The 25,048-nt window shown below is 44.3% G+C and overlaps 2 protein-coding genes across 3 annotated transcripts in view; one reads left to right on the plus strand and one right to left on the minus strand.

The window, feature by feature from the left end:
- The window catches only part of ATAD2 (ATPase family AAA domain containing 2), a 66,830-nt gene extending 65,148 nt beyond the window's left edge, over nucleotides 1–1,682 (minus strand). The window contains exon 1 of the mRNA XM_080646769.1: nucleotides 1,500–1,682. Within this exon, the coding sequence (XP_080502895.1) occupies nucleotides 1,500–1,667 (168 nt within the window). The 5' untranslated portion in view covers nucleotides 1,668–1,682. The remainder of the gene's footprint in view (nucleotides 1–1,499) is intronic.
- A 7,641-nt stretch (nucleotides 1,683–9,323) lies between these two features.
- On the plus strand, nucleotides 9,324–24,608 carry NTAQ1 (N-terminal glutamine amidase 1). 2 transcript variants are annotated; one of them, XM_080646354.1, is made up of 6 exons: nucleotides 9,370–9,569; nucleotides 14,761–14,860; nucleotides 15,571–15,621; nucleotides 20,096–20,244; nucleotides 21,099–21,223; nucleotides 23,749–24,607. In XM_080646354.1, exons 1-6 carry the CDS (start codon nucleotides 9,481–9,483, stop codon nucleotides 23,856–23,858), a joined length of 624 nt encoding a protein of 207 aa, XP_080502480.1. In that variant the 5' UTR covers nucleotides 9,370–9,480; the 3' UTR covers nucleotides 23,859–24,607. The 2 variants fall into 2 exon arrangements, with proteins under 2 accessions (XP_080502481.1, XP_080502480.1); XM_080646355.1 differs by lacking the exon at nucleotides 15,571–15,621 and having other exon boundaries at nucleotides 9,324–9,569; nucleotides 23,749–24,608.
- The last annotated feature ends 440 nt before the right edge of the window (nucleotides 24,609–25,048 follow it).

Genomic DNA, 25,048 nt, shown 5'->3' on the forward strand with positions numbered 1-25,048 from the left:
TGATCACATTTAATTCACACTACCTATGTGGTGGGTATCACCTTTTAACATGTAGGAACCTGATTATTGGTAAGTTGAGATTCAAAATAACAGCTGTTCTAAGCACCTAGGTTATTTAGCCAGTACTCAATACATTATTACAGTCACAGGATCCAGCATTGTCCTCAAAATGATAAACATTCCATACATATCTACTGAAATAATTACTTTTTTGAACATAGGTTGAGTTCAGTGCAGAAATAAGTGTCTGGCCTCCCCAGATCTCTACCAGCTTCTGCACATGCTGGAGAAACAGAGACCCTGAAATTCAGGAAATCGTTTTTATAATTCAGAACCACAATTTCAGAGATGGAACAGGAACTCTTCCACTGCCCTGTTGTAGATGCAGCATCTACCACAGAAACTGACAACTCAATTCAGACGGTGAACGTCCCCAACACCCCGTTCTGTCCCTCTCTCCCCCCACACACCTCTGCTGGGTCTCTCATTCCCACTTCCAGCTCCTAACCCTCTCTCTGGCCCTACACCCCCCCTCCCGCCTCCCCCCACCCTCAACAGAACTAGACTTCCCGCTGCCTTCACTTCCCTAGTGCTGCTTCCTCCACTTCTCCAACCTTTGGTGAATGCTGCCCCCTCCACCCGTGCCTTCTGCAGGGGTGGGGCGTGGAGGGGACTCTCCCTCGAAGGAGAAGCACGTCTTCCAAAGGAGAATTGACTGCTCCAAGCCCTTGGAAACTTCCCTACAGACGCTGCTGGTAGCTGCAGCATGCTGGAATAGGAAGCGTTTTGGAGGCTGAGAATCCAAGTCCCCAGTGGGGAGCTGCCATTTACTGGTTACCTTCTTGAGTCAGTTTCTTCATCTGTCGGGTACATATTCTAACTCCCCCACGCTCACGGAGCTGTTCTGAGGCTCGCGTGACGCGGTTGTGCGTGAAATGTTGGTCTCCATCCCTCCACATTATGCAACCTGGCATTTATTCACTGCGCTCTGATTACGGAACCTCTCTGGATCGTAAATGGAGGTCAGGGAACCGGAATGACAATCCTCCTATCCCCGTGGTCCCTAAAACCTTCCCTGTGCGTACAGTTCACAGTCAGGACATGCGTCTGGTACTCGATTGATGCGAACCTAGGGCGGGAGCCTGGGCAAAGTGTGTGAGGTGTGAGGTGGGGGGGGGGGCAGCCCCCCAAACTAAGGCTCGCCCCTCAACTGCACTGCAGCTCCGGAGGGCTTCGGCTTCCTCTTGCGTAAAAGCGGGTCGTCACGGCTTAGCCCGTTTCCTGGCAGCCCGATCTCTTCACCCGACCCACACCCCGTGGGGCTCCGATCTTAAGGAGCCTTCCATTTCACCCGTCCTCGACAGCACTCCTCCCAACTGCCTCCCCGCCCCCCAACTGTCACCCGACCGCGCCGCCCACCCCAAGGCCCCACCCGAGCAACGAGCCGCGAGCAGTCCCTCCGGCCCGGCCCCAGGAGCCCGCCCCAGGCCGGTACTCACTCCCACGGCGGCCGCGGGGACGGCGGACTGCTCGGCGGCGCGGGCCGAACGCAGCCGCCTCCGGCCGATCCGTTCCAAGCTGAGGAACTCGCTGGACAGGTCCAGGGAGCTCGTGGCCGAAGCGGCAGAGTGGCTGTGCAGCTCCAGACTGCTGCGGAGGACCACCATCTTCTCTCGGCCCGGGCCCCGGCGTGGGCGGCGGGCGGTGGGTCCGAGCGGCGGGCGGCGGGTCCGAGCAGCAGGAGCGGACACTCAGGCTCTTCCGCGCTCTGAATTCTGGCGCCACTAGCTCGGTGCCCGCGACGGCAGCGCGCGCGTCCGGAATCCCTCCGCCGCCGGTCCCGCCCACGCCGCCCCCTACCGCGGCGGTCTCCAAACTTTCCTCCCCATCTGTGGAGCAAAGGACAACGTGGAGGAGAACCCGCACCCACAGTACTGAGGCCCTGAGCGGACCGTGGCGGGAGAACGCTGCCTTAGTTCCCTTACATAGTTCCGGTTCGGGGATCTCGGCGGAGGGAGACGGCGGGTAGCGGCACGCCGTCCCGTTTGGAATTTTGGCGCGAGGCTGTCTGAGGGGGAAGGGAGGCTGCCGCTCGCTCTGATTGGTTGGCGGCGGCCCCGGCTACTTCGGCCCGCCCCTTAGGACACCTGCCTCCAGCTTCCTACTTGCAGGCTTCAAATGCAAAATGTGGAGCCCTTGCCCGGAGGGGATGAAGCGCTTGGCCTTTGTTGAGTTTGGGCTTGAATCCACAAGAGATTTTTTTAATTATTGATAGCTTAACTTAAACAAGTTCAAAAGCAAACAGAAAGGGAGTTAAAAGCGCAGGTTCTCTACCCAAACTGCCATATCCCACGTGAACGATCTTAAGCAAATTACTCACCTCTCCGGGTCTTAATTTTCCTCTTTAAACTAACTGTAATAATAATACCTAAAGTTGTAAGATATTACTATACTTCAGAACCGTGTCTACAATTATAAATGTTACTGTTATAGAATTATCGGGGGCGGGGAAGGCTTCTTTAAGATTACAGCAGTTGACTACTTTGAAATAGATAATATGCTGAATGATCAGAATGTGAGTGTTCTAGTGAAACAGAAACAAAAGCTATTTATTGATGTGGCTAACTACATTTACTTTATTCCGACATTTATTAAATATTTATTGAGCATCTATTATTTGCTGGGCACTATGCTAAGCACTGAGAATGCAGCAGTGAACAAAAAGCAAAAATGCCCTCATACAACTTCAATTCTGTGGAAGGAGAAAGACAAACTAAATGATTTGTTAAAAAAAAAAAAAAAAAAGTGGTCACAGAGAAATATAAAGTAGGGAAAGGGAAAGGAAGTGCAATTTTAAACAGGGTGATTAGGAAAAGTCTGACCCAGATAATAGAAGTGCAAGCAAAGGAAAGGGGAGGATAGGGAGGATCAAAAAGGAAAGAGCAGCTAATAGATCCTGCAGGGCTGTGGACCTCAGCTGTTTTTTTATTTATTTTTTATTATAAGTGACATGAAAAGACATCACAGGATTTTGAACAGAGAAGTGACTTATTCTGACTTTTTAAAAGAATCCCTTTGGCTCCTGCACGGAGAAGGCAATATTTGGGATATACTTATACTAAGAAAAATTGTTGTTTATCTGAACTTCAATTTTAATGGAGTGTCCTATATTTTTATTTGCTAAATATGGCAAACCTAGTTAGGAGGCCACTGCAATCACCCAGGCAAGAGATGATGGTGACATAGTATGAGAGCAGTGGAGATCATGGAAAATGGTCAAATTATGGGTATATTTGAAAGAAAGAGCAAAGTGAATTTTCTGATTAATTGGATTTCAGCATTAGAGAAAAAGAGGAGTCATGGATGACTGCAAAGTTTGGTCTTTTGTTTGCATGGTTTTTCGTGTGAGCTAATGAAAAGATGAAGCTACACTTAGATGGAGAAGGCTATGGCTAAAGCAAGTCTGGAGGGAATATTAGGAATTCCTTTTGATGCACATTTAAGATACAGAATTATTATATATTCTACACTTGAAATTTTACCTTTAAAAAGTTTTCTATACCTGAAATTAATACAAAAGTATTGAATGTAAACTGATTGAAAAATAAATTTTAAAAAATGCATATCTAAAAAAGATATTTATGAATTGTTCATAATGTCAAAAACTGAAAACATCTGTAATGTCCCTCAGTGAGGCCTCACTTAAAAAGAATGTTATGCCCTAGCTCAGTGGTCGGCAAACTCATTAGTCAACATAGTGGCAAACGGCGGCTTGCAGTTTGCCCTAGCTGGTTTGGCTTAGTGGATAGAGTGTCAGCCCAGACTGGAGGGTCCCTTGGTTGCAGGCTCAGTCCCTGGCCACAGTCGATGTGTCTCTCTCACATTGATGTTTCTCTCTCTCCCTTCCACTCTCTCTAAAAATCAATGGAAAAATATCTTCAGGTGAGGATTAACAATAACAAAAAAGAAATGTTATACAATCATTAAAAAGTATGAATGTGCCCTAACCGGTTTGGCTCAGTGGATAGAGCGTTGGCCTGCAGACTCAAGGGTCCCAGGTTCGATTCCAGTCAAGGGCATGTACCTTGGTTGCAGGCACATACCCAGTGGGGAGTGTGCAGGAGGCAGCTGATCAATGTTTCTCTCTCATCGATGTTTCTAGCTCTCTATCCCTCTCCCTTCCTTCCTGTAAAAAATCAATAAAACATATTTTTAAAAAAAGTATGAATGTAACTGTTAATTATATGGAAAGTTTTAATTATATGGAAAATTATATTTGTACAATGCATTGTGAATTGTTAAGAAATAGGATCATAGAGTTCCATCTTTAAAAAACAACAACTGTATGTGTATATTTGCATTGGAAAAAGCCTAGAAGAAACTACAACAAAATGTGAATGGTTAATTTCTGCATGGTAATATAAATGGTTGTGTAGTTTCTTTGTACTTTTCTCAATTATTATAATTTTGCATTGACTATGTATTAATTTTATAATTAAAAAAGCTTTAAATGGCTGCTTACCAAATATAAGTGGAAGAGGAAAAAATAATATTTAAAGTCAAATAGTTTACCCTTCTGACATGTTCACTTTTCTTTATGGATATTATACCTCAAATAGTGGCCCAGTGCATGGGTTTGTACACATTGAAAGGAAATTAATTAGAGAAATACTTTAATTAACAATAACAAAAAAGTTTTAATTATATGGAAAATTATATGGAAAATTAAATCACTATTTGCTCTTTCTCTATAATAGAAGTGTCAACCAAATTCATGATCGACAATGACAGATTGAAACACATGCGTGCGATTGGTGCCAGTGAGAGCTTTATAGGTATTGCACATGCACAAGTCAACTTAGCCTTTTATATATGTAGAATAAACTTGCTTAATTAGTCATGCTTTCTGATGTAGCTGAACTTTTTCCAGCTCAGTGAAGCACCCCAACTTCTCTTTCAGGTAATTGTCAGCAACACAGCAGTAAATATCAACATGAAGCAGTTTATTTTTGTAGATCATGCAGGGAGAACAAAGGGTAAAATATTTAACTGCAGCAGTGTTTGACTATATTCTGCGCAGTGAGAAAACCTGAAGTCATTTTCAAGTTCCACCATTTCTTCTTTTCAGTTGGGTCAAGTTTCTAAGCTTGCTAAATCTCCATTTTCTGGCTAATGAAAAGAAAATGGGATTCTACCGAGTCTCCTGTCTACCTACTCCAGGACTTCTGTGAGGATCAAATGAGATGAGGCACAGGAAAATGTTTCACAGACATTTGGTTACAGTGTGAAATGTTTGCACCTGGCTATAAAGCAAGTCCAAGTCGGGTTCCTGGGCTGAAAAACTGCAAGGAAGCCAGTTGTTGCTAGGTTGAGGAAGCTGGGCGTTGCTATGTGATGTCATTACCCAGCACACACCATGACCATTTCCCGGCTGGTCTGGTCTGTGGGCTGCATTTTGCACCATGGGGTCTCAGTAGCATTGGCTGCAATTTGGTGGTGTGTCTCTCTGGGTGGTGGCAGGGCCTGTGTCCCACTTGGGGGAAGCAGAGTGTTGCTTTGTGGGCACCAGGTCCGCAGTGCCAGTGTGCGTCATGGCAGCTCCTGCATTGAGCATCTGCCCCCTGGTGGACAGTGTGCATCATAGCAACCAATTGGACGGTGGGACACTTAGCATATTAGCCTTTTATATATATATAGATAACAATGTATAAAAAGGACTTCCACCCAAAAGGCATATGACTTTCTGATTTTGTTAGATAGTATCAAATTGACTTCCGTGGAAATTATAGCAGTCATTTTAGTTCTTTTAAAAAAAGCAAAGAAATAGAAATTTCAGACCATCCATAGACAGAGCCAGCCAAAGGGTTTTCCTGTCCCTTTATTCTCTCTCCCAGAGTATTAAGGATTACCATACTTGCTTCAGCCTTCGGTTGGTGCAGCAGGTTGATTTGTGTACCCCAAAAGGATACGTCTAAGTTATAAACTTTAGTATCTGTAAATATGACCTTCTTTGGAAATATGGTCTTTGCAGATGTAATCAAAGATCTTGAAAAGAGATCAGCCTGGATTTATGGTGGGCCTAAAAACCCAGTGATTGGTGTCATAAAAGAGAGGGAGATTTGACACAACAGACACTCAGAAAATGTAACGTGAAGATGGAGGCGGAAATTGGAGTGATACATTGTTAAACCAAGGAACACCAAGGATTGCCAGCAACCACCAGTAGGAGGGAGATATGGAAGGATTCTCCCTCAGAACCTCCAGAAGGAACCAACCCTGCTGACAACTTGATTTCAGACTTTTGGCCTCCTGAGTTGAGAATTAATTTGTGTGCTTTCCCCCCCCACTTAGTTTGCGGTAATTTGTTACCGCAGCCTTAGGAAACTTAAAGATCTGGCCTAGAACTGGCCTTTGGCAAGTAGTACTTCTTTCCTTTTCCACAGTCTTCAGCTATTGCAGATAGGAGTGGCCTGATTTAGGCAAAGAAGGGGTGATGGAAACTGAGGTTCTTTCCCACATCACCTGACTGCAAACAGGGTCAAGTTTGTTGTTGTTGCTGTTGTTGTTTTCCTTAAGTGTGGCAGAAAAGAGGGCTGAGGTAAGAGCTAATCATAATTCCATGACCTCATTTGAGATGAGGTCATAGGTGGGTCTTTCTCTCTCTCTCTCTTTTTTTTGGTAACGAAGTTGGAAAGTAAACATCAGTTTGCACAGGGATTTCTTTCAGGAATGTTGTAAATCTGACCTTAACTTTGTAGCTAATCTTACTGGTTTTCCACAAAAGAAGGAAAATCATTAGTTAGCCTCCCCTAATACCACAGTCACTGACTGGTCCATGGCAGAGGGGTCTGGGACTATTGCCTCCCTCCCATCCCATTCTAAGTAAGATGAGCAATAATAGTATTGTGCTCCAACCCAGTCCAATATTGACCCCAATAGTGAGGGTGGTCCCTTCAGAGCTCCCGTAGTACATTGCTGTTCTTAGGATTTTTCTGCTTTATATTAAAATTTTCCTTTTTAGTACAGGAAAGTAGTAATCTGTTAAATGCAAACTAAAATAACAATAAAAATGCCAGTTTTATACAAATATTTTTGGTTTTAAAAGTAATAATAGTACTCAATGTGATATTGAGGTATGGGGTCATTTCTTCTTTTAAAATATATTTTTATTGATTTCAGAGAGGAAGGGAGAGGGAGAAATAGAAACATCAATGATGAGAGAGAATCATTGATTGGCTGCCTCCTGCACGTCCCCTACTGGGGATTGAGCCCGCAACCCCAGGCATGTGCCCTTGACTGGAATCAAACCTGGGACTTTTCAGTCCGCAGGCCGATGCTCTATCCACTGAACAACACCAGCTAGAGCATGGGCTTATTTCTTAAAACCAATATAACGACAGGTATTAAGAAACCTGGAGCCCTGGCTGGTGTGGCTCAGTGGTTGAGTGTTGTCCCATGCACCAAAAGGTCACCAGTTTGATTCCCGGTCAGGGCACATGCCGGGGTTGTGGGCTAGGTCCCCGGAGTTGGGTTGTGTGCAGTGTGCAGGAGGCAGCCAATACATGTTTTTGTTTCTCTCTCTCCTTCCCGCCCTTCCTCACTCTCAAAAATCAATAAAAACATATTTAAAAAGAAAAGAAACCTGGAAAATATTAAAAACCTTTGACCCAGGAACTCTATCTCTAGGACTCCATCCTAACATGATAATCGGCCATGGACCAAGATTTATGTGTAAAGATGTTGATTGCAGCTTTATTTATAATAGTAGGATCTGAAAACAAACTAATGTGCAACAAACAGTTGGGCATCAATGCAGTGAGCAACAGTATGTCCATGCAGCTCTTTATATTAACGCTTATATGTTTGGTTTAATAAAAATTTCCTAAAAACTAATACATGAGGAAATTTCAAGCAGAACAGAAATGTAAAAAACCACGGGACAAGTCCCTCTGTGTGATTGCTATGAGGAAAAAGAAGTTTTCTCTTTCCACTGGGGTTGCCAAGCCTGGAAAATATGAATATGGGGCTGCCAGCGGCCATCCTCCCACAGCACCAAGTGCAGCCACCTGAGAGTGAAGCCAAGCAGGGAGGAACTGGCTGACACGGGAAGAAAGGAGGCCTGAGAGGCCAGCTCTGCTTCTGATCCCTTGAGATCCTGGTTTCTGCTGCTCACCCTAAAGTGTTAAACAATCTGATAAACAGTTTTTCTGCCTTGACTTTTAACTAAATGAGTAGAGTCACGATAACAAAACTGGGCCAGCCCTGGCCGGTTTGCTCAGTGCTTAAGTGTTGGCCTGTGGACCGAAGGGGTCGTGGGTTCGATTCCCAGTCAAGTGCACATACCGGTTGCAGGTTCCCAGCCCTGGGCACGTGCAGGAGGCAATCAATCCATGTTTCTCTCTCTCCCTCTCCCCCATTTCACTTTGTCTAGAAATCAATGGAAAAAATATCCTCAGGTGAGGATTTAAAAACAAAACAAAACACAACTGGGCCAGCTGCTTTATTGGAATAAAATTATATTGTTTGTATTGTAATCCGACAATCAATTAATTCTTCCAACAATGTGAAATGCAGTCCATTTGGCATGAAATGGGCTTTGTTAAACCACTAAAGGCCCCTAAATAAACACCTTTCTTGCCTGACCGGTGTCGCTCAGTGAGCACTGACCTGTTTGGAATTAATCCCCCCACCGCCCCATTCTTCCTTCGGCCTCCCGCGGACTCTAGGCTCAAAGTGCTAAAGCGTGTTTTTCACACAGAAGTTTCTGTTATTTCACTCGCACACACTGAGCCCTCCGCATCTCAGCGGGTTCCTCCACAGCTGGCAACCCGGCCCCAGGCTGGAGGAAGGGCTCAGGCTCCTCGTGGGGCCTCACGAAGCGTCGTCCAGGGCCTCGCGGCTTACCAACTCCAAGCGCTCCCCAGACTCCTCTCCAGGTCGCGGTCGGTGACCTCCTCTCCCCGACCTAACCTGATCCCCGCCGTCCACCCGGAACCCGCGCCGCCTGGCCCGCCCCTGGCTCCTCCCACCGGGCCCGGCTCCTTCTAGAATCGCGCAGTCTTCCTCGCAGGAAACTCAGGCCGTTCACCCCACCCCGATCCCACCCACGTTGCCCGGGCCCCACACGTGTTGCGCCTTCAGGGCTGCCCTGGGCCAGTCCACCCAGCCCCTAGCCCCACCCCCCAGAACTTGAACTGCCCACCTGGGCGGTGCGCGGGGGAAACTGCGCCGCCAGCTCCGCCCCGGCTCCGCCCCCACCCCAGGTCCCACCCAGACCCGCCCACTCACCCCCAGGCTCCACCCAGGCCCCGCCCACCCATCCCAGGCTCCACCGCTCGGAACTGCACCAGAGGGCCCAGGCTCCGCCCACCGCAGCAGGAGAACCCGAGCGGACTGCTGCACGCCAGCTCCGTCCCCAAAGCCCGCCTGCGGGGCTGAGCTAGTCGCCTGCCTCAAGCCCGTGCCCTGGTCCAAGCCACCATGGATGGGGATGTCCCCACCGCTGCAGCCGCCCAGTACCAGCCGGCCAGCCCCCCGCGGGACGCCTGTGTCTACAACAGCTGCTACTGGTGAGGGGCGCGGGCGCAGCCCCCAGTATCTCCCAGGCTTGCTCCGCTGCTGCCGGGCCCCGCCTCCGCCCGGCCCCTTCCCGGGGTGCTCTGGGTCCCGACTGGCGGGTTTTCTGGTTTGGCGGGAGGAGGCAGCGGGAATGGTAGCTTCGTCTCCTGGTAGAACGTGGTCTCTGGGTGGGGGTGGGGAAGGGCGGATTTCTCCGCGAATGGTAGGGTCGGGGGCGCATTAATTCTGCTGGGCGCTCTTCGCTTGGACATTTCTCAGCAGATTTCAGTGCTTGAGGGCAAGGCAGGGGAGTTGGAGCTGGAGGGTGGAACGCAGACAGCCTTTTGGAAATTATTCTGCCGAAACCGGTGTGGTTTCACACTGATGTGAAGGTCGTTTTAATTTTGGAAGATAATGCAGGCACAGAGATTTTGCAATAACTTTCCTAGGATCACCCAGTTAATAGCAGCCCGGAATCCAATTCAGACCCTCTTGTACCAAAAACCATGATCTTAACCACCCTGTTGTCATTATAATAATGGTTATACTTACATAGCACTTGCTATATGCCAAGCATTGTGCTGAGTGGTCTATGTAAACGAATTCATTGAAGTCCCACAATTACCCTAGGTAGGAGGTAGGTACCCATTGTTATACCCATTTTAAAGATGAGAACACTGAAGTAATATGTCTAAGGCCACATAACTTGTGAGTAAGGAATGGGGATTTACATGTAGAATTTGGCTTTGGACTCTACATATTGTGCCCCTGTCCACGACCACCTCTGTGGCTGAATGACCACGCCTACCTTGGTCCTTTGACTCCCACACCTACCCTTCCCTTGCCTGTATGACTCCTTCCCCACTTCAGTCCCTAAACAATTGTGAAACCTTAGGGCCATCTGAAACTACTGTTCCCTCAGCTGGTCACTAATCTGGTGCCACCAAGAGATTAACAATTTGTTCAGCTCTGACTGCATGTCAGGCCCAGTGCCAAGTTCTTCCATCCATGCCTAGGACACAGGTTCTGCTTATTATCATTTTCCTAATTTTTTAAATGAAAAAGATGAGCCACAGAGAAGCCTGTTTGCCCAAGATGACACATCTAGCACATGGTAGTCCTGAAACTGGAACTTGTAATGCTGGAGTCCATGCTTAACTACTACACTTTTTGTCTGCCCTTCTCTCACCTAAATCTTATTAGTTCTTATCTCTAATGTCTATTCATTGTTTCATTCATTCATTCATTCATTCATTCAGTAAATGTGTATTAGGCATTTGGAGTGTGTAGTACACGATTCTAGGCACTAGGAATACAGCAGTGAACAAAATAGACAATGTACCTGGTAAGATCTGATATTTTTTAAATGCTTTTTGTTGGGGGAAAGCAGACAAAAACAAGTAAACCATGTTTGGGTGGTAAGTGCTACAAGACAAAACCAGGTCAGGTGGAGACTAACTTTTTTATATTAGGATATTTAAGGAAGACATTGTTGGTAAAGTAGTATTTGAACAGAAATCTGAAGAAAAAGAGGGTGCGAGCTTCGTGGATATTGGTGGGACATTCCAGGCAGGAGGAACAGCAGGGGCAAGGGTCTCTGAGAAGGGTCTCTGCCATGAATATTCTAGGACTAACAAGGAGGTTGGCAGTGTTGGAGTGGAGCGGTTTGATGGGAGAATGGTAGGAGATGAATGTTTCTCCAGTAGATCATCTTTTAGTTTCTTCAGCCATAGGCCAGACTCTCCTTGGCTAGCTCTTGGGGACCTGTTCCAGTTCTTCCTAACAGGCCATTCTACCAGCTGTTCCCTACCCTGCCAGGTCTTTAACTTCAGCTGGCTTCACACTACTCAGTGCCATCCTGAATTTGACTGTGCTGGAGAATCACCTGGGAGCTTGTAAAACATGCAGCCCTTAGGGTCCCACCCCAGACTCTGGGTGTATGAGCAGCACAGTGGAGGAGTTTGAGTCCATTGATTACATTTCGAGGAATATAGGCATAGACAACAAAGTCTGCCTCTTTTTAAAAAAATATATATATTTTATTGATTTTTTTACAGAGAGGAAGGGAGAGGGATAGAGTTAGAAACATCGATGAGAGAGAAACATTGATCAGCTGCCTCCTGCACTCCCCCTACTGGGGATGTGCCCGCAACCAAGGTACATGCCCTTGACCGGAATCGAACCCGGGACCCTTCAGTCCGCAGGCCGACGCTCTATCTACTGAGCCAAACCGGTTTCGGCGGTGGCCAGTTTCTGTGTGGCACTGTGTGATTTGTGGAGCATTTTACCTTCCTGCCTGCTTCTCTGACTAAACCCATCACGAGCAGTCCTTCCTTGCAGAATCTTGGCCCTCATGCTGCTTTGTTGGCTTCTCTGCTGCCAAAATAATCAACCGACAGGTTGAGAAATTATCATCACTCCCTACTTTTTTCTAAACCAGTTAAATGGGTGCCAGGACTCACATTAAATCAGGGGCTCTTTCCATCCCAGTGTTTCCAAGTATATAAGGCCCTTTGTTTTATTAACATCACAAGTTTCACAAAATCCTCCTACATGATATTAATTGCACTCTTGAAAGAAAAAGGACAATAGAAATGGACTATAAATTCAGTATCTCTTAAATTTGTTTCTCCTGTGTAACATTCACACATATTTGAAGAATTAGGCCAAATATGTCCAAACCACATGTGTGTTCAGCCTACAAGTAGCGCTTATGGTACGCATGGATTCATGAACTTTTTGCATTAATTCTATGCACATCTGTGGGAGCAGGTTAAGGGGAACAAACAAGAAAAAACAACTGACCTATTCCTCCATCTTCCCTTATCCCTTAAAGTTAGTGATTCCCTCTTCTGTGCTTTCTCTATGCATCTTTCATGGCCCTGGATGCTTGCTTATTTATGGACCTGTATGTCTCCTCTCACTGTCTGTAAGCTCTGATTTATCATATCTTCCAAGCACTTAGCACAGCGTTTTGTGTATCACAGGCTCTTGAAGATGTTTGTGGCCAACTCTCCAAAATGTCTGTAGGCAAGACGGACAAATGTCTTTTCAAAACTTGGTCTCAAAACATCCAGATTTTTAAAAATGTTAGATACTACATGTTATATGTCCCATTGAAACAGTACATTTTCGTTGCTCCATATGACATAGCCTATGGAAGTAGTTAGTAGCAATCTCTTGTTGTTACCTCTACCACCCATTTTCCCATAAGGTTTCTTAGGTACAAAATCGTTGGAGAAAAACACAGAAGCTCAACTTCGTTGCTTTAAGCCCAGTCTTTTTTAAAATTTTTATTTCTTTATTGATTAAAGTATTACATATGTGTCCTTATTCCCCCATTACCCCCACCTCCCATTCATGCCCCCACCCCCCTGTTGTCTGTGTCCATTGATTAGGCCTATATGCATGCATGTAAGTCCTTTGGTTGATCTCTCCCCCTTACCCCCACCCTCCCCTACCTTCCCTGAGGTTTGACGTTCTGATTGATGTTTCTCTGTCTCTGGATCTATTTTTGTTCATCAGTTTATGTTGTTCATTATATTCCACAAATGAGTGAGATCATGTGATATTTATCTTTCTCTGCCTGGCTTATTTCACTTAGCATAATGCTCTCCATTTCCATCCATGTTGTTGCAAATGGTAAGAACTTCTTTTTTTACCGCAGCGTAGTATTCCATTGTGTAGATGTACCACAGTTTTAGCCCAGTCTCATGTAACATTGAGACAGGTAGACAAGGGCAAGACCTGTGAATAAAAAAAGGGTTTATTTCCATAAAATGGTGGCAGCCCTCCAAGCCGTTTGTGCCTTGCTTTGTTTTTGGGTAGCATGGTGTAGGTGGCTGGAAGTCAGGCTCTGACAGATTGAGTCACGTGCGTGAACGGAGTGTTGGTGTAGTTGGTTTTGAGCAAAGGCACTGTGTGGCTCACTGGAGAAAGGAGCCCAAGAGCTGACCTGAGAGTACTGCCCGCAGGCGCTGTGCGTGCCTGGGCAGGAGTGTGACTGTGGCTACTAGTGTGGCTTGGTTGGACGCACTGGGCATTGCGTTACTTAGGCGGTTCTGACCGCTGCTGCAGATAGTTAAAGGCCGCTTCTATAGAAGGGAGTTGTATCTGGGGCAGAGGTATAGGAAAGTAGATTTCAATTCAGTATGAGAAAGAACGTTATGTAAGTCAGGACTTCCTCCGTTCCAGAGGGACTTGGGGAATCACACTCACAGGGGCTTCCCCCCAAAGAATTCCTGGACATAGCACATCACTGCCCTGATCCTTTCCACTCAGGAGCCCTACCACCCCACACACCCACCCTGTCCCATCCTTAAGGAGCAGGCAACTGGTATTACTAAGATGTATTGAGTATTTCTAATATAATGTGATTATGCCCATTTTATAGACGAGAAAGGATGTTCATCTCAGCTCAGGATGTTTGAAGTTTCTTACTTTTTAAGTGTCTGAGTTGGAATTCCAACTGTATCTCACATCCCTGGACCCAATGCTTATAAAATATTAGACATTCTATTTTTTAATTGATTTTTAGAGAGAGAGAGAAAGGGAGGGAGAGAAAGAGACATTGATTTGTTGTTCCACTTATTTATGCATTCACTGATTGCCTCTTATATGTACCCTGAGCAGAGATCGAACCCACACCTTGGCATATCGGGATGACACTCTAACCAGCTGAGCTACTGGCCAGGACTTATAGAATACTGACGCAGCTTTTTATCAGTTATAAAATGCCTCTATAGCCGAAACCGGTTTGGCTCAGTGGATAGAGCGTCAGCCTGCGGACTGAAGGATCCCGGGTTCGATTCCGGTCAAGGGCATGTACCTTGGTTGCGGGCACATCCCCAGTGGGGGTGTGCAGGAGGCAGCTGATCGATGTTTCTCTCTCATCGATGTTTCTAACTCTCTATCCCTCTCCCTTCCTCTCTGTAAAAAATCAATAAAATATATTTTAAAAAAATAAAATAAAATGCCTCTATAGACACACACTGCTGGGGGAGGTAATGAGCTCTATGTTTGCAGAGGGTCCACACAGTATAGGCTGGATAACAGATGGTTGGGGATGTTTTAGAGGAGGTTCAAATGTTTGTTTAAGGTCTCTTCCAACTGTTTCATGTCATCATCAGTCTTTTGTTCAGATTTGAAAGACACAGAGTGTTCTTGCTTAATTATACTGATTAGATAATTATTTTATTCCAGTGAAGAAAATATTTGGAAGCTCTGTGAATACATCAAAAACCACGACCAGTATCCCTTGGAAGAATGCTACGCTGTCTTCATATCAAATGAGAGGAAGATGGTAAGTTGGTGAGTGACTGCAGAAAGAAAACAAGAGATTTAGGACATTAGATGCTAAATATAGAGTGGGTTTAATACTATTTTAAAATGTGCTTTGTAAAATACAGCAGCATCTTAACATTTGTTTTTGGATGAGATTTTTTTTTTTTTTACCTTCTAGGGTACAGTTGAGTTAGGAGAGTTTAGTTTCTCACTTGTAGGTAGGAAATATGTGATGGTGTGTTCACACAGATGAAATTCCTTTTCTCTAGGAGTTTAAGTAGAACTACAGTGAACATATATGAAGTATTAAAAAAAGTAAGTCCTTCCTATTTTGTAAAGCACGTTTGCAAGGATCACCTCATTTGATCCTAATGGGAATCTTGTGAACTAGGCAGTTTCAGACAGCTGTCTCTGTTTCATAGGTGAGGAAATAGAGACTCAGGGAGGTTTCATGAATAATGAAGTGGGAAAGCAAGACTTGAACCTTCCAGGCCTTCTGATTCCTCATTCAGGTCTCTTTCTACTTTCCAAGGACCATCGTATAATTAACTTTTGCTTTTTCAGTTTTAAGGACACTTAGAAGTAGTATTTGGATTTCTTACCCATTCATTCTTTCACCTGGATTGTTGGTTGCTTAGACATATTTTATTTTTCGTGTATGTGTTGCTTTGAAGAATTTAGTGGTGGTTTAGCTAAAAGGGTGGCTTATGAAATTTATTGTTTTTGTAGATTCCTATCTGGAAACAGCAGGCAAGACCTGGAGATGGGCCTGTGATTTGGGTAAGACGGTCAACACAGAGAGTGTCTGATGCATTATTAGTATGGTGATCCCTGAGGGCCCTTAAAGTTTTGGTAGAGCAGAAAGGATAGGGCAGTAGAGAAAGGCTAATTATAAATTGACTTTTGAGAATAGATGTTAGTTGGCCTAAGGTAGAAGCCCTTACAGGCATGTTTATTTTAATTTTGAAATTATTACAGGAATGATTTTATTTTTTGTTTGTTTTGTTGTTCTTATTTATCCGCATCTGAGGATATTTTTGCCATTGATTTTTAGAGAGAGTGGAAGGGAGGGGGAGAGACAGTGAGAGAAAAACTGTGAAAAAATGTGAGAGACACATCAATTCGTTGCCTTCCGCATGTGTCCTGACCAGGGCCAGGGATCAAGCCTGCAACCGAAGTACATGCCCTTGATCAGAATCAAACCTAGGACCCTTCAGTCTTTGGGCTATATCCACGGAGCCACACTGCCTAAGGCATTACAGGAATGAATTTAAATGGTCTGTGTGGCAGATATATTTGTTATCTCCCAGACTCTTATCCTTTTAGCACTGGGAAGGACTTTAGCAATATCTAGTCTGGCTGCACATGAGAATTATCTGGAAACTGTTAAAAATACTCTACAGCCCTGGCTGGTTTGGCTCAGTGGATAGAGCGTCAGCCTGGTGACTGAAGGATCCCAGTTTTGGTTACGGTGAAGGGCACATGCAGTAGGGGGCATGCAGGAGGCAGCTGATCAATGATTCTCTCTCATCATTGATGTCTCTGTCTCTCTCTCCCTCTCCCTTCCTCTCTGAAATCAATAAAAATATATTAAAAAATACTGTACATATTTCTGATGTAGTTGATCTAGAGAAGGATTTAGGAGTTAGCGTTTTTAGAAAACTCCTGAGTGAACATGATTGGCGTTGGAAAAACACATCTGTTCCAGCCCCTTCATTTTTCAGGTGAAGAAACAAGCCCAGAAAGGCAGAGCGAGTAGCTCAAGGTCATCCAGCTGATCAGGGGCAGAACTGGGTCTCAGGCCTGGGTCCTTTCCAGTGCACATCGTGCGTCACCTTAACGGCCCCGTGAAGAACAGAATTGTTTAAGCTAGTAACCACGAAGATAAAGTAAAAGAAAAACTCCATTCATGATAATTTTTAAAAATATATTTTATTGATCTTTTACAGAGAGGAAGGGATAGGGATAGAGAGTTAGAAACATCCATGAGAGAGAAACATCGATCAGCTGCCTCCTGCACATCTCTTACTGGGGATGTGCCTGCAACCAAGGTACGTGCCCTTGACTGGAATCGAACCTGGGACCCTTCAGTCCGCAGGCTGACGCTCTCTCCACTGAGTCAAACCGGTTAGGGCCATTCATGATAATTTAATGAACATGTAGTTTCTGATACTTATTTAAAGTAAGATACCATTTGAATTGGCTTCATTTAACATATTTATTGGGTACCTATTATTTGTCAGGCACAAAACAGACTAAAGTCCTTGGCTTCACAGAGCTACGTTTTCACTTCTTTCCCCAGCGGGTGATGTGCGGCTCTGACACTAAAGCCCAAACCCAGCAGTGTTGGGTGTTGGGTGTTGGGTTAGGAGCTCGGATTTAGAGTCAGACACAATGGGGTGAAGCCCAGTCTCGCATTGATGGCTTTGAACTGGACGTGTTATGTGTGCTGCGCCAGCACAGCCAAGGGTTTGGCGAGCTTGAGGGAGGGCCGGCGAAGGGTGATGAAAAGACAAAGAGAATAAGCTGGGTCGAGGTGGATCTTCTGGGCCTGGCTGAGGCCACAGAACAGACCCAGACTGCAAGCTGATGCTTTATTTTATAGTCAGAGGTAAACAAGGTAGTGGTCACCATAGTTACAGTGTTCTTGTGAGTTTCACTTGTTTTGGCAGCACTTGCTGCACCTCCCACAGCCCATTAGCTACCCAGGAAGGATCTAGGGAGGGTCACAAGATCAAGCTTAATTATGCTTAGAGGGCTGCGCCCTCTAAGCTGGGACTGGTTTGCGGCTTTGCCAGCAGGTCAGTCCGAGGCTTAACCCTATAACCGCTCCCTACAGTTACGTACCCTCTTTTTTCAGTGTCCTCTCTGGTCAGTGGGTTTGGGAGGCTTTGATGAGGTAAGGCAGGAAATATTACCCAGGCATTCGGTTCGGTGCCTGGTACTGTGCTCGATAGCGGTAGCTACTAGTATTGTTGTTAGCGACACCGCATGACCCCTGTTGCAGACAGTCCATTTCATTTATGACCATTCTCATTAATGACCCACGCAGCTGATTTTGAGTCAGGGTCTTGCTTCCCTTTTTTTTTAGGTAACTTGCGGGGCGAGGACCTGTGGTCATGTCCCTCTTTTTAAAAGCATTTACCAATAAATAAATAAGTAAATAAAATAAAAGGCATTTACATACATAGTCTCACTCATTCTCCCATTGTACTCTGAGGTACATGCTACAGTTCCCTTCATTTTATAAAAGGGTAGCAGGCTGGTAAGTGGAAGGGCTTGCGGAGGCGAGCCAACTTCAGAATGCCCTTACTGCTTGCTCTCCTGCCTCCTGCAGCCGTTGACTTGTTTCCCACTCACTTCTCTGGGAACTCCCTGAGGGTGAGGAGCGGTCTTTCTCATCTCTGTGTCTGTATCTCAATAGCACCGTTTCCCACAAACGATAGGGAAGGGAGTGTGTACGGCAAAACAACTGTAACATGAGTTAGAAGATGTCAAGAGAGAAACAGGTTTTAGAAGGTAGCTATGCTCACCACTATACTACCAACGCCTTGAGAAACAGATTTTGGATATGGCAGAGACTGGCAGGGGATGGGAGAAGATTAAAAAAACAACAACACGGACTTATGGGGAAGAGAGCCTTTGAGTTGGAGCTTGAGTGATGGGTGTGGAGAGAATCGTGGGGAAGGTTGCCACAGATGGGGGGGAATAAGATGGACAAGCGCGGGGAAAGGAAACTGGACTGTTATGGGGGAGCAACTCTTCGTTTAAACCTGGAGGGTCAGATGCATTAGGAGGGGAGTACAGGGGATGAGCATCCATTTCTGAAGCTATTTCTGCTGTCCTAAGATGGAATTGGAGCCAGAGGAAGCACTTTAGGCTCCAATGGTACAACATCTCAAGTCTCAATAAGTGAATTATCTTTCTCACCTCACAGAGTCAAATGAAATAACATTTGAGAAAATGCTTTATAAGCTCTGAAGAACTAGAAACGTAAGATGATAATATGAATGTTATCCTAATACTAGAGGCCCGGTGCATGAAATTCGTGCACTCGGGGGAGGAGGGGGCGTCTCTCAGCCCAGCCTGTGCCCCCATGCAGTCTGGGACCCCTCGCTCCTTACCACCTGCCTGCAGGGGAGGCGGGAGAGGCTCCTGCCACTGGCACTGCGCTCGCCAGCTGCGAGCCGGCTTCTGGCTGAGTGGCGCTCCCCCTGTGGGAGCACACTGACCACCAGGGAGCAGCTCCTGCGTTGAGCGTCTGCCCCCTGGTGGTCAGTGCGCGTCATAGCTACTGGTCGTTCTGCCGGTTGTTCGGCCATATTATATAGATGACTGAACTTTTAATCTCGCAGTGCTGTTCTCTGTGATAGCATTTTTGCTTCGAAGAACTCAAAGCACTGGACTGCCCTCATGTTCCTTGATAACCACCCTGACATCCCTTCCAGCAGTGCCTGGTGTCCGGGAGTGAGAGTGAGGATTCACGTACAGTGTCCAAGCTGTGCACACAAAACTCTCTTTATTCCTTAATGGTTACACATGAGGTTTTAGCTGATTAAAACAAAACCAAACCAAAAACAAAAGCCAACATTTTTCTTTCCTTTAGCTACCAATCTAGTATAAAACAGTCCCCTTTGTTAAGAGGTGGGAGGATATTCTTGCAGACTCTATCCTCTGTGTTCATATGCATGCATATGTACTTCTGAATGCATGTGTGTCCACATAAACTTTTTAAAAAGAATATATTATGCATATTCTGCAATTTGCTTCTTCCACCCAGCTATATAACATGGACATTTTTCTGTTTTCCACATAAATTTACCAAAATCTTTTTAACAGCTACTCCATCCTATGGCTGCATGCATCATCGTTTATTAACCTTACCCCTTGTGGTGGGCTTTTGTTTTTTTCTGAATTTCCACTATTATAAACAGTGCTGCAGAGATTTTATATATGTATAAATATATATATACCATTACTTGTGTATTGCCATTTCTCTCTAGGGTGGATTCCTCGAGGTAAAATTGCTGGGTCAAAGAGTTTCTGATATATATGAACATTTCCACTGTTTACCCTGTCACTGCACAATTGGTCTGTTTTCAGGATTTTGTGTTTGCTTTATTTTATTTTGCTCTTATAAAGAGGGTTGTATTCATCTTGTGTCTGCTGTTGGGGCTATATATGCATTATATCTCAGCCTTGGAATTCACCATCATAGAGTAACCTGGTTAACTTGGGCAACTTTTACCTCCAGGATTACCATGTGGTTTTGCTTCATGTTTCAAGTGGAGGACAGAGCTTCATTTATGATCTCGACACTGTCCTGCCATTTCCCTGCCTCTTTGATGCTTATGTGGAAGATGCCTTTAAGTCCGATGAGGACATCCATCCCCAGTTTAGAAGGTGAGGAAATTCAGGATGAATTTTCTTACTTTCTGACGTGAGACCTTGACAATGATATAGAGTTGGTTTGTTTCTTTTTGCATTTGCTTAGTAAAGATTGTTTATCTTGGCATCACCATTGAGTTGATATTTGAGAATGATGTGCTACACAGAAGATTCAAAATGTTGTAAAGTTTTAAAGGTTGTCCATCGTATAAAAGGTTGGCACTCTTTTAAAAATGTGTGTGATAAGATCTCAAACATTTTCTTAGTCATTTGGGGGATTTCTCTCATACTCTTGTTTTTGAGAGGGTGGTAGGGTGTGTGTGGTGTGGGGTTAGGATGCCTTATGATGCCAAAATTGAGAAGGCCGTCATGGCAGCACCTGAAAATAATGTGTTTTGCTCCCGATACCAGATGTATTTTGTGCCTTTGTAGTTCTGGATTTCATTTGATCATTTCTCATGGCTTCTTTAAGAGGTAACAAGCCACACACATATTTGCATATTACTAATAGTATGAAAATGCCTGCTTAGTTTTTTTTTTTTAAAGTATATTTTATTTATTTTTTACAGAGAGGAAGGGAGAGGAATAGAGAGTTAGAAACATCGATGAGAGAGAAACACCGATCAGCTGCCTCCTGCACACCTCCCACTGGGGATGTACCCACAACCAAGGTACATGCCCTTGACCGGAATCGAACCTGGGACCTTTCAGTCCGCAGGCCGATGCTCCATCCACTGAGCCAAACCAGTAAGGGCAAAATGCCTGCTTAGTTTTGTGCATGTCATAGAAAATGAGTCTTTACAAAAATTGAGGTTAGAATTTCAACTGTGATACCTCCCTGCGGTAAATGAATGCTGATTTATCTGCAGGAAATTTAGAGTTATCCGCGCCGATTCTTACTTGAAGAACTTCGCTTCTGACCGATCTCACATGAAAGATTCCAGTGGGAACTGGAGAGAACCTCCTCCCTCGTATCCCTGCATTCAAACTGGAGGTGAGCCACACACGCCTCGTGGAGGCATTTCCAGTCCCTGTGCAGATCAGCCTTTCCCCCTAATCAGGGACAAACATCTCATTGCTTTTTGGGTAAACCCTCTGAGTGGTAAAGAGGTTAGAGGAAGTGTGGTTCTGTGTTTTTATCAGCTTCAGAAACTGAGGCACGGAGAACAGGACATAGGAGTCATGGGAGAGGAAAGTGTTGGGAGTAGACCCTGCCACCTGCTAGAATATTGAATGTACTTATTGCTGGGACATGACTGGCCTTTAGAAGATCTGCATGTTTGTGTCGTTTAACACTGGGGCTAGTAGCACCTTGCTGTGGTAGGGTTTCGCGTTATGGTGGGAAAATCACCAGTGCATCCTGGTGATGGATGAAGCGTCAGATCCCTGGCGCTAGAACAAAATCTGCATTAGGAGGCGGGGAGAGCAAGCAGATTTTATTGTACCACTCATCTGGTGTATGTGCTTTTAGGCATCAGTCCAGTTAATAATTCCTTGAGATTTGAGTAGATGAAGAGTTCTTCACCCTATTACTATTGTTTGGCATTCACATGAGTTGAAACATTATTAATGGTTGAGAGTAATTCACAACATTGCCATTGATTGGTGAGGTCATCCCCTCACATGGGTGATACTGTCTGTGGAAAGTGCTCTGTAAGCTGTGCAACAGCCAGAAAAATGGAGCAGAAGTATTCAGAGTTTAGCAAGGAAGAAGGTAAGAACATATTCGAAGGGCGTGAACTAAGAGAGGAATCAAACTCTGATTTTTGAGGGTCTCTGTGAGAAGCTCTCGTAATTTAAAAAATTTATACTGGAATTGCTCTTTGGTCTACCGGCCTGCTTTCCAGGCTCAGCATCAGAATTGGGACCGATCCTTGGCTAGGCGAGGGCTTCACAGGTCTACCTTTCAGTCTTGGACAACCTGCCGTAGGGGGCGTGGTCTGGGGCAATGTGCTTTGGCAGCTTCCCATCTCATGGATGTGAACTCAGAGCCTTGTGCATAGTAGACGTTCAGGAAACACCACCTCATCAGCCCTGATGGTCTTTGAGTCATTCCTTAGGGTTTGATGACTGCTATCCTGTTATTAATTTATTTTCCACCACAACTCAACGAGTTCAGCTTTATTTTCCACATTGGATAGATGCATAAGCCCTTTGCCTAAGGTGCATGGCTAGAAAGTGGTAAGGTCAGCACACTGTGCTTAAGAAAGGTTTTTTTTATGGGGGAGGGAGGAGGTGTCTGTTTTTTTTTAATGCTATACACACTTTTTTAAATGTTTTTATTGATTTTTAGAGAGGAAGGGAGAGGGATAGAGAAGTAGAAACATCAGTGATGAAAGAGAATTATCGATAGGCTGCCTCCCGCACTGGGGATCAAACCCAAAGCATGATCTCTTGGTTCATAGGTTGACATTCAACCACTGAGCCACACCAGCTGGGCTATTGATCTTTTTAAGTAAGAATACTTGAAGATAGTAATAATTTTTTACTTAATATATTAGAGGGCCTAGAAAACAAATACTATTATATTTCAGAAGTTGAGGTTTCCATTAGCAATTTGTTAAAAATGTTAGCTGACCTGCTTACTGACTTACATGGGGCATGGTATCTATCCCAGGTAAGCAAGAGCTTTTGCCCCTCTCTCCTTGGAGGCTCCTATCTTTGCTTTATTTCGGGGTACTTGGTCACCCTGCATCCCCAGCTTTCTGATGACTTCAGTGAAACTACTGGTTTTGCTGATTATCTAGTTGCTTTCGTTGTAAGGATGGGCTTTTTAAATATATAGATGCTTTTTGCAATTCTTTTATTTTCTTGTAATTTATTTGCTGAAGAAACAGTCTGGGAGAAGCAGTCTGGATTTTCCTAATGGTGTCTCTTTTGTATCCTCTGAATTCCATGTAAATTGGCAGTTTGGTTATTCATGCATTTTTTTTTCATTTAACTGTTTAGTTTCAGAGTCCAGAGTGCTAACCATTACACAATGGAATTCACTGTTTACTTTTAAATAACTTTAGACTTCTAGAGAATTTGCTAAAATAGAACAAAGTTCCTATATACACTTTACTCAGATTCCGAGTAAACCATAGTGTAATCATTAAAACTAAGAAAATGATACAATTGATAAAAAAAATATTGACATAATACTATGAACTTAGAGACGTCATTTACATTTTGCAAGTTTTCCCACTGATGTTTTTTCTGGTCCAGGCTCTTAGGTTTCGTTGTCATGTCTCCTTGGTCTCCTTCAATCTGTGACAAATTCTTTCTTTCTCTTGTAACTTTCAAACCTTTGAAGAGTACTGGTCAGTTATTTTGTAGGGCATCCCTCAGTTCGGGTTTGTGTGATGTTTTGTCCTGAGTAGATCAAGGTTTTACATCTGCGACAAGAATACCACAGCAGTGATACTGAACCCTTATCCATTTGAATAAATCCCCCTACTTTTGGCCTTCTGGATGGTTTTATTGCTGTTAAACCAAAATTGTGTTTTCAGTGGACATTTCTTTCATGTCCTTTTTTAGATTCCAAAATGAACCTGAATGACTTTATCAGTATGGACCCCAAGGTAGGGTGGGGAGCTGTGTACTCGCTGTCTGAATTTGTACATCGTTTTGGCAGTCAAAGCTACTGAACTTGACATCCGGATGTAGAACCACGGAGCAGTGCGGGGACATGAACAGTAAATTTCCTGGTACCTTTGGTTTGCAACTGTGTTTTCTTCTTTTAATTCATTTCACTTGAAACATGAGGGAACAAAAACAGAAAACCTTTTTTCCCATGTGTCAGGTTGAAACGTGATGTACTGTATATTTGCCAAGATAGTCCTAACGGCTCATTTGTTAAAACATGTGATGACTTATGCCAGTAACTGCTTTCGTTGTGATGGAGTGTAGACTTTGTGTCTGTTCTGGATGTTTCGTTCTTCTCCAGCTACACTGTAAGCTCCTAGCGGGCAGGGCTCTGTGGCTCCCTGCACAGTGGATCTCCAATACCCAGAAAAGGTGGCCAGATGACGTTTGTGATTGTGTGGCTGCTTGAAGAGGGCTGATTCTGTGAGCTGAATCAGCAGTAAGTATTAGGCTTTTTGGACTACTAAGTTCTTTAAAAAGATTACAGCTCGCTCAGGTTTGAATGTAGTTTGGCCTATTTGTATGTGTGTGTGTTTTTTTAAAAAAAATAAAAATTTATTTAAAATTAATTTTGATTTTAAAGATTTTGTGTCATTTTTGATGACCTGAGAGATGCCCAAGAATATTCTAATTTGTAGATGGGAACTATGGCTTTAAAATACATTTATCAATCTTCCTTCTTGAAGATGTGTTAGAAATTTTGGCTTTCATAATATAATTCCAAATAAAAGATGTTTGGCGTTAATCCAGCATATAGCGGCAGCCCTCGTCCATGTTTTTCTGATTCTACTGTAAAAAATAATTTCTTATAGCAAGGGTGCCCAAGCTTTTGATCTTAAATGAGTTTTCTGCTTATTAAAACACTTTAATTTAATATAAACTTTCTACCTTGTGCTGTGGAGGGGCAACTGAAATGATTTACTCAAGGATCAACCAATCTAAGGAAATATCAGGTATCCATTGGGTTCAGCTGACCAGGAAGCTTCTCAGAGAAAGTGAATGAACGTTTGTAAGAGGAATACAAATACAACCTCTTAAGTTATTTTATAATTTAGAGCTAATTATAGACCTCAAACTTGTATATCTTGTTGACCTTCAAATGGAGATTTAAAAAGTATGTGGCTAAAATGAAGAAGATAAAATTTGGCAGGCTGCACCATGGAAATACTTTGTCCTGAACGAAATGTTTTCA

The sequence above is a fragment of the Plecotus auritus genome (assembly GCF_963455305.1).
Source record: "Plecotus auritus genome assembly, chromosome: 11".
NCBI lineage: Eukaryota > Metazoa > Chordata > Mammalia > Chiroptera > Vespertilionidae > Plecotus > Plecotus auritus.

Excerpts from the sequence above, each read along its gene's own strand:
- NTAQ1 (XM_080646354.1), top strand. The coding sequence starts at position 9,481 with ATGGATGGGGATGTCCCCACCGCTGCAGCCGCCCAGTACCAGCCGGCC. Across the intron at positions 14,861-15,570 it reads TATCAAATGAGAGGAAGATG|ATTCCTATCTGGAAACAGCA; the intron begins GTAAGTTGGTGA and ends TTGTTTTTGTAG. Across the intron at positions 15,622-20,095 it reads GAGATGGGCCTGTGATTTGG|GATTACCATGTGGTTTTGCT; the intron begins GTAAGACGGTCA and ends TTTTACCTCCAG.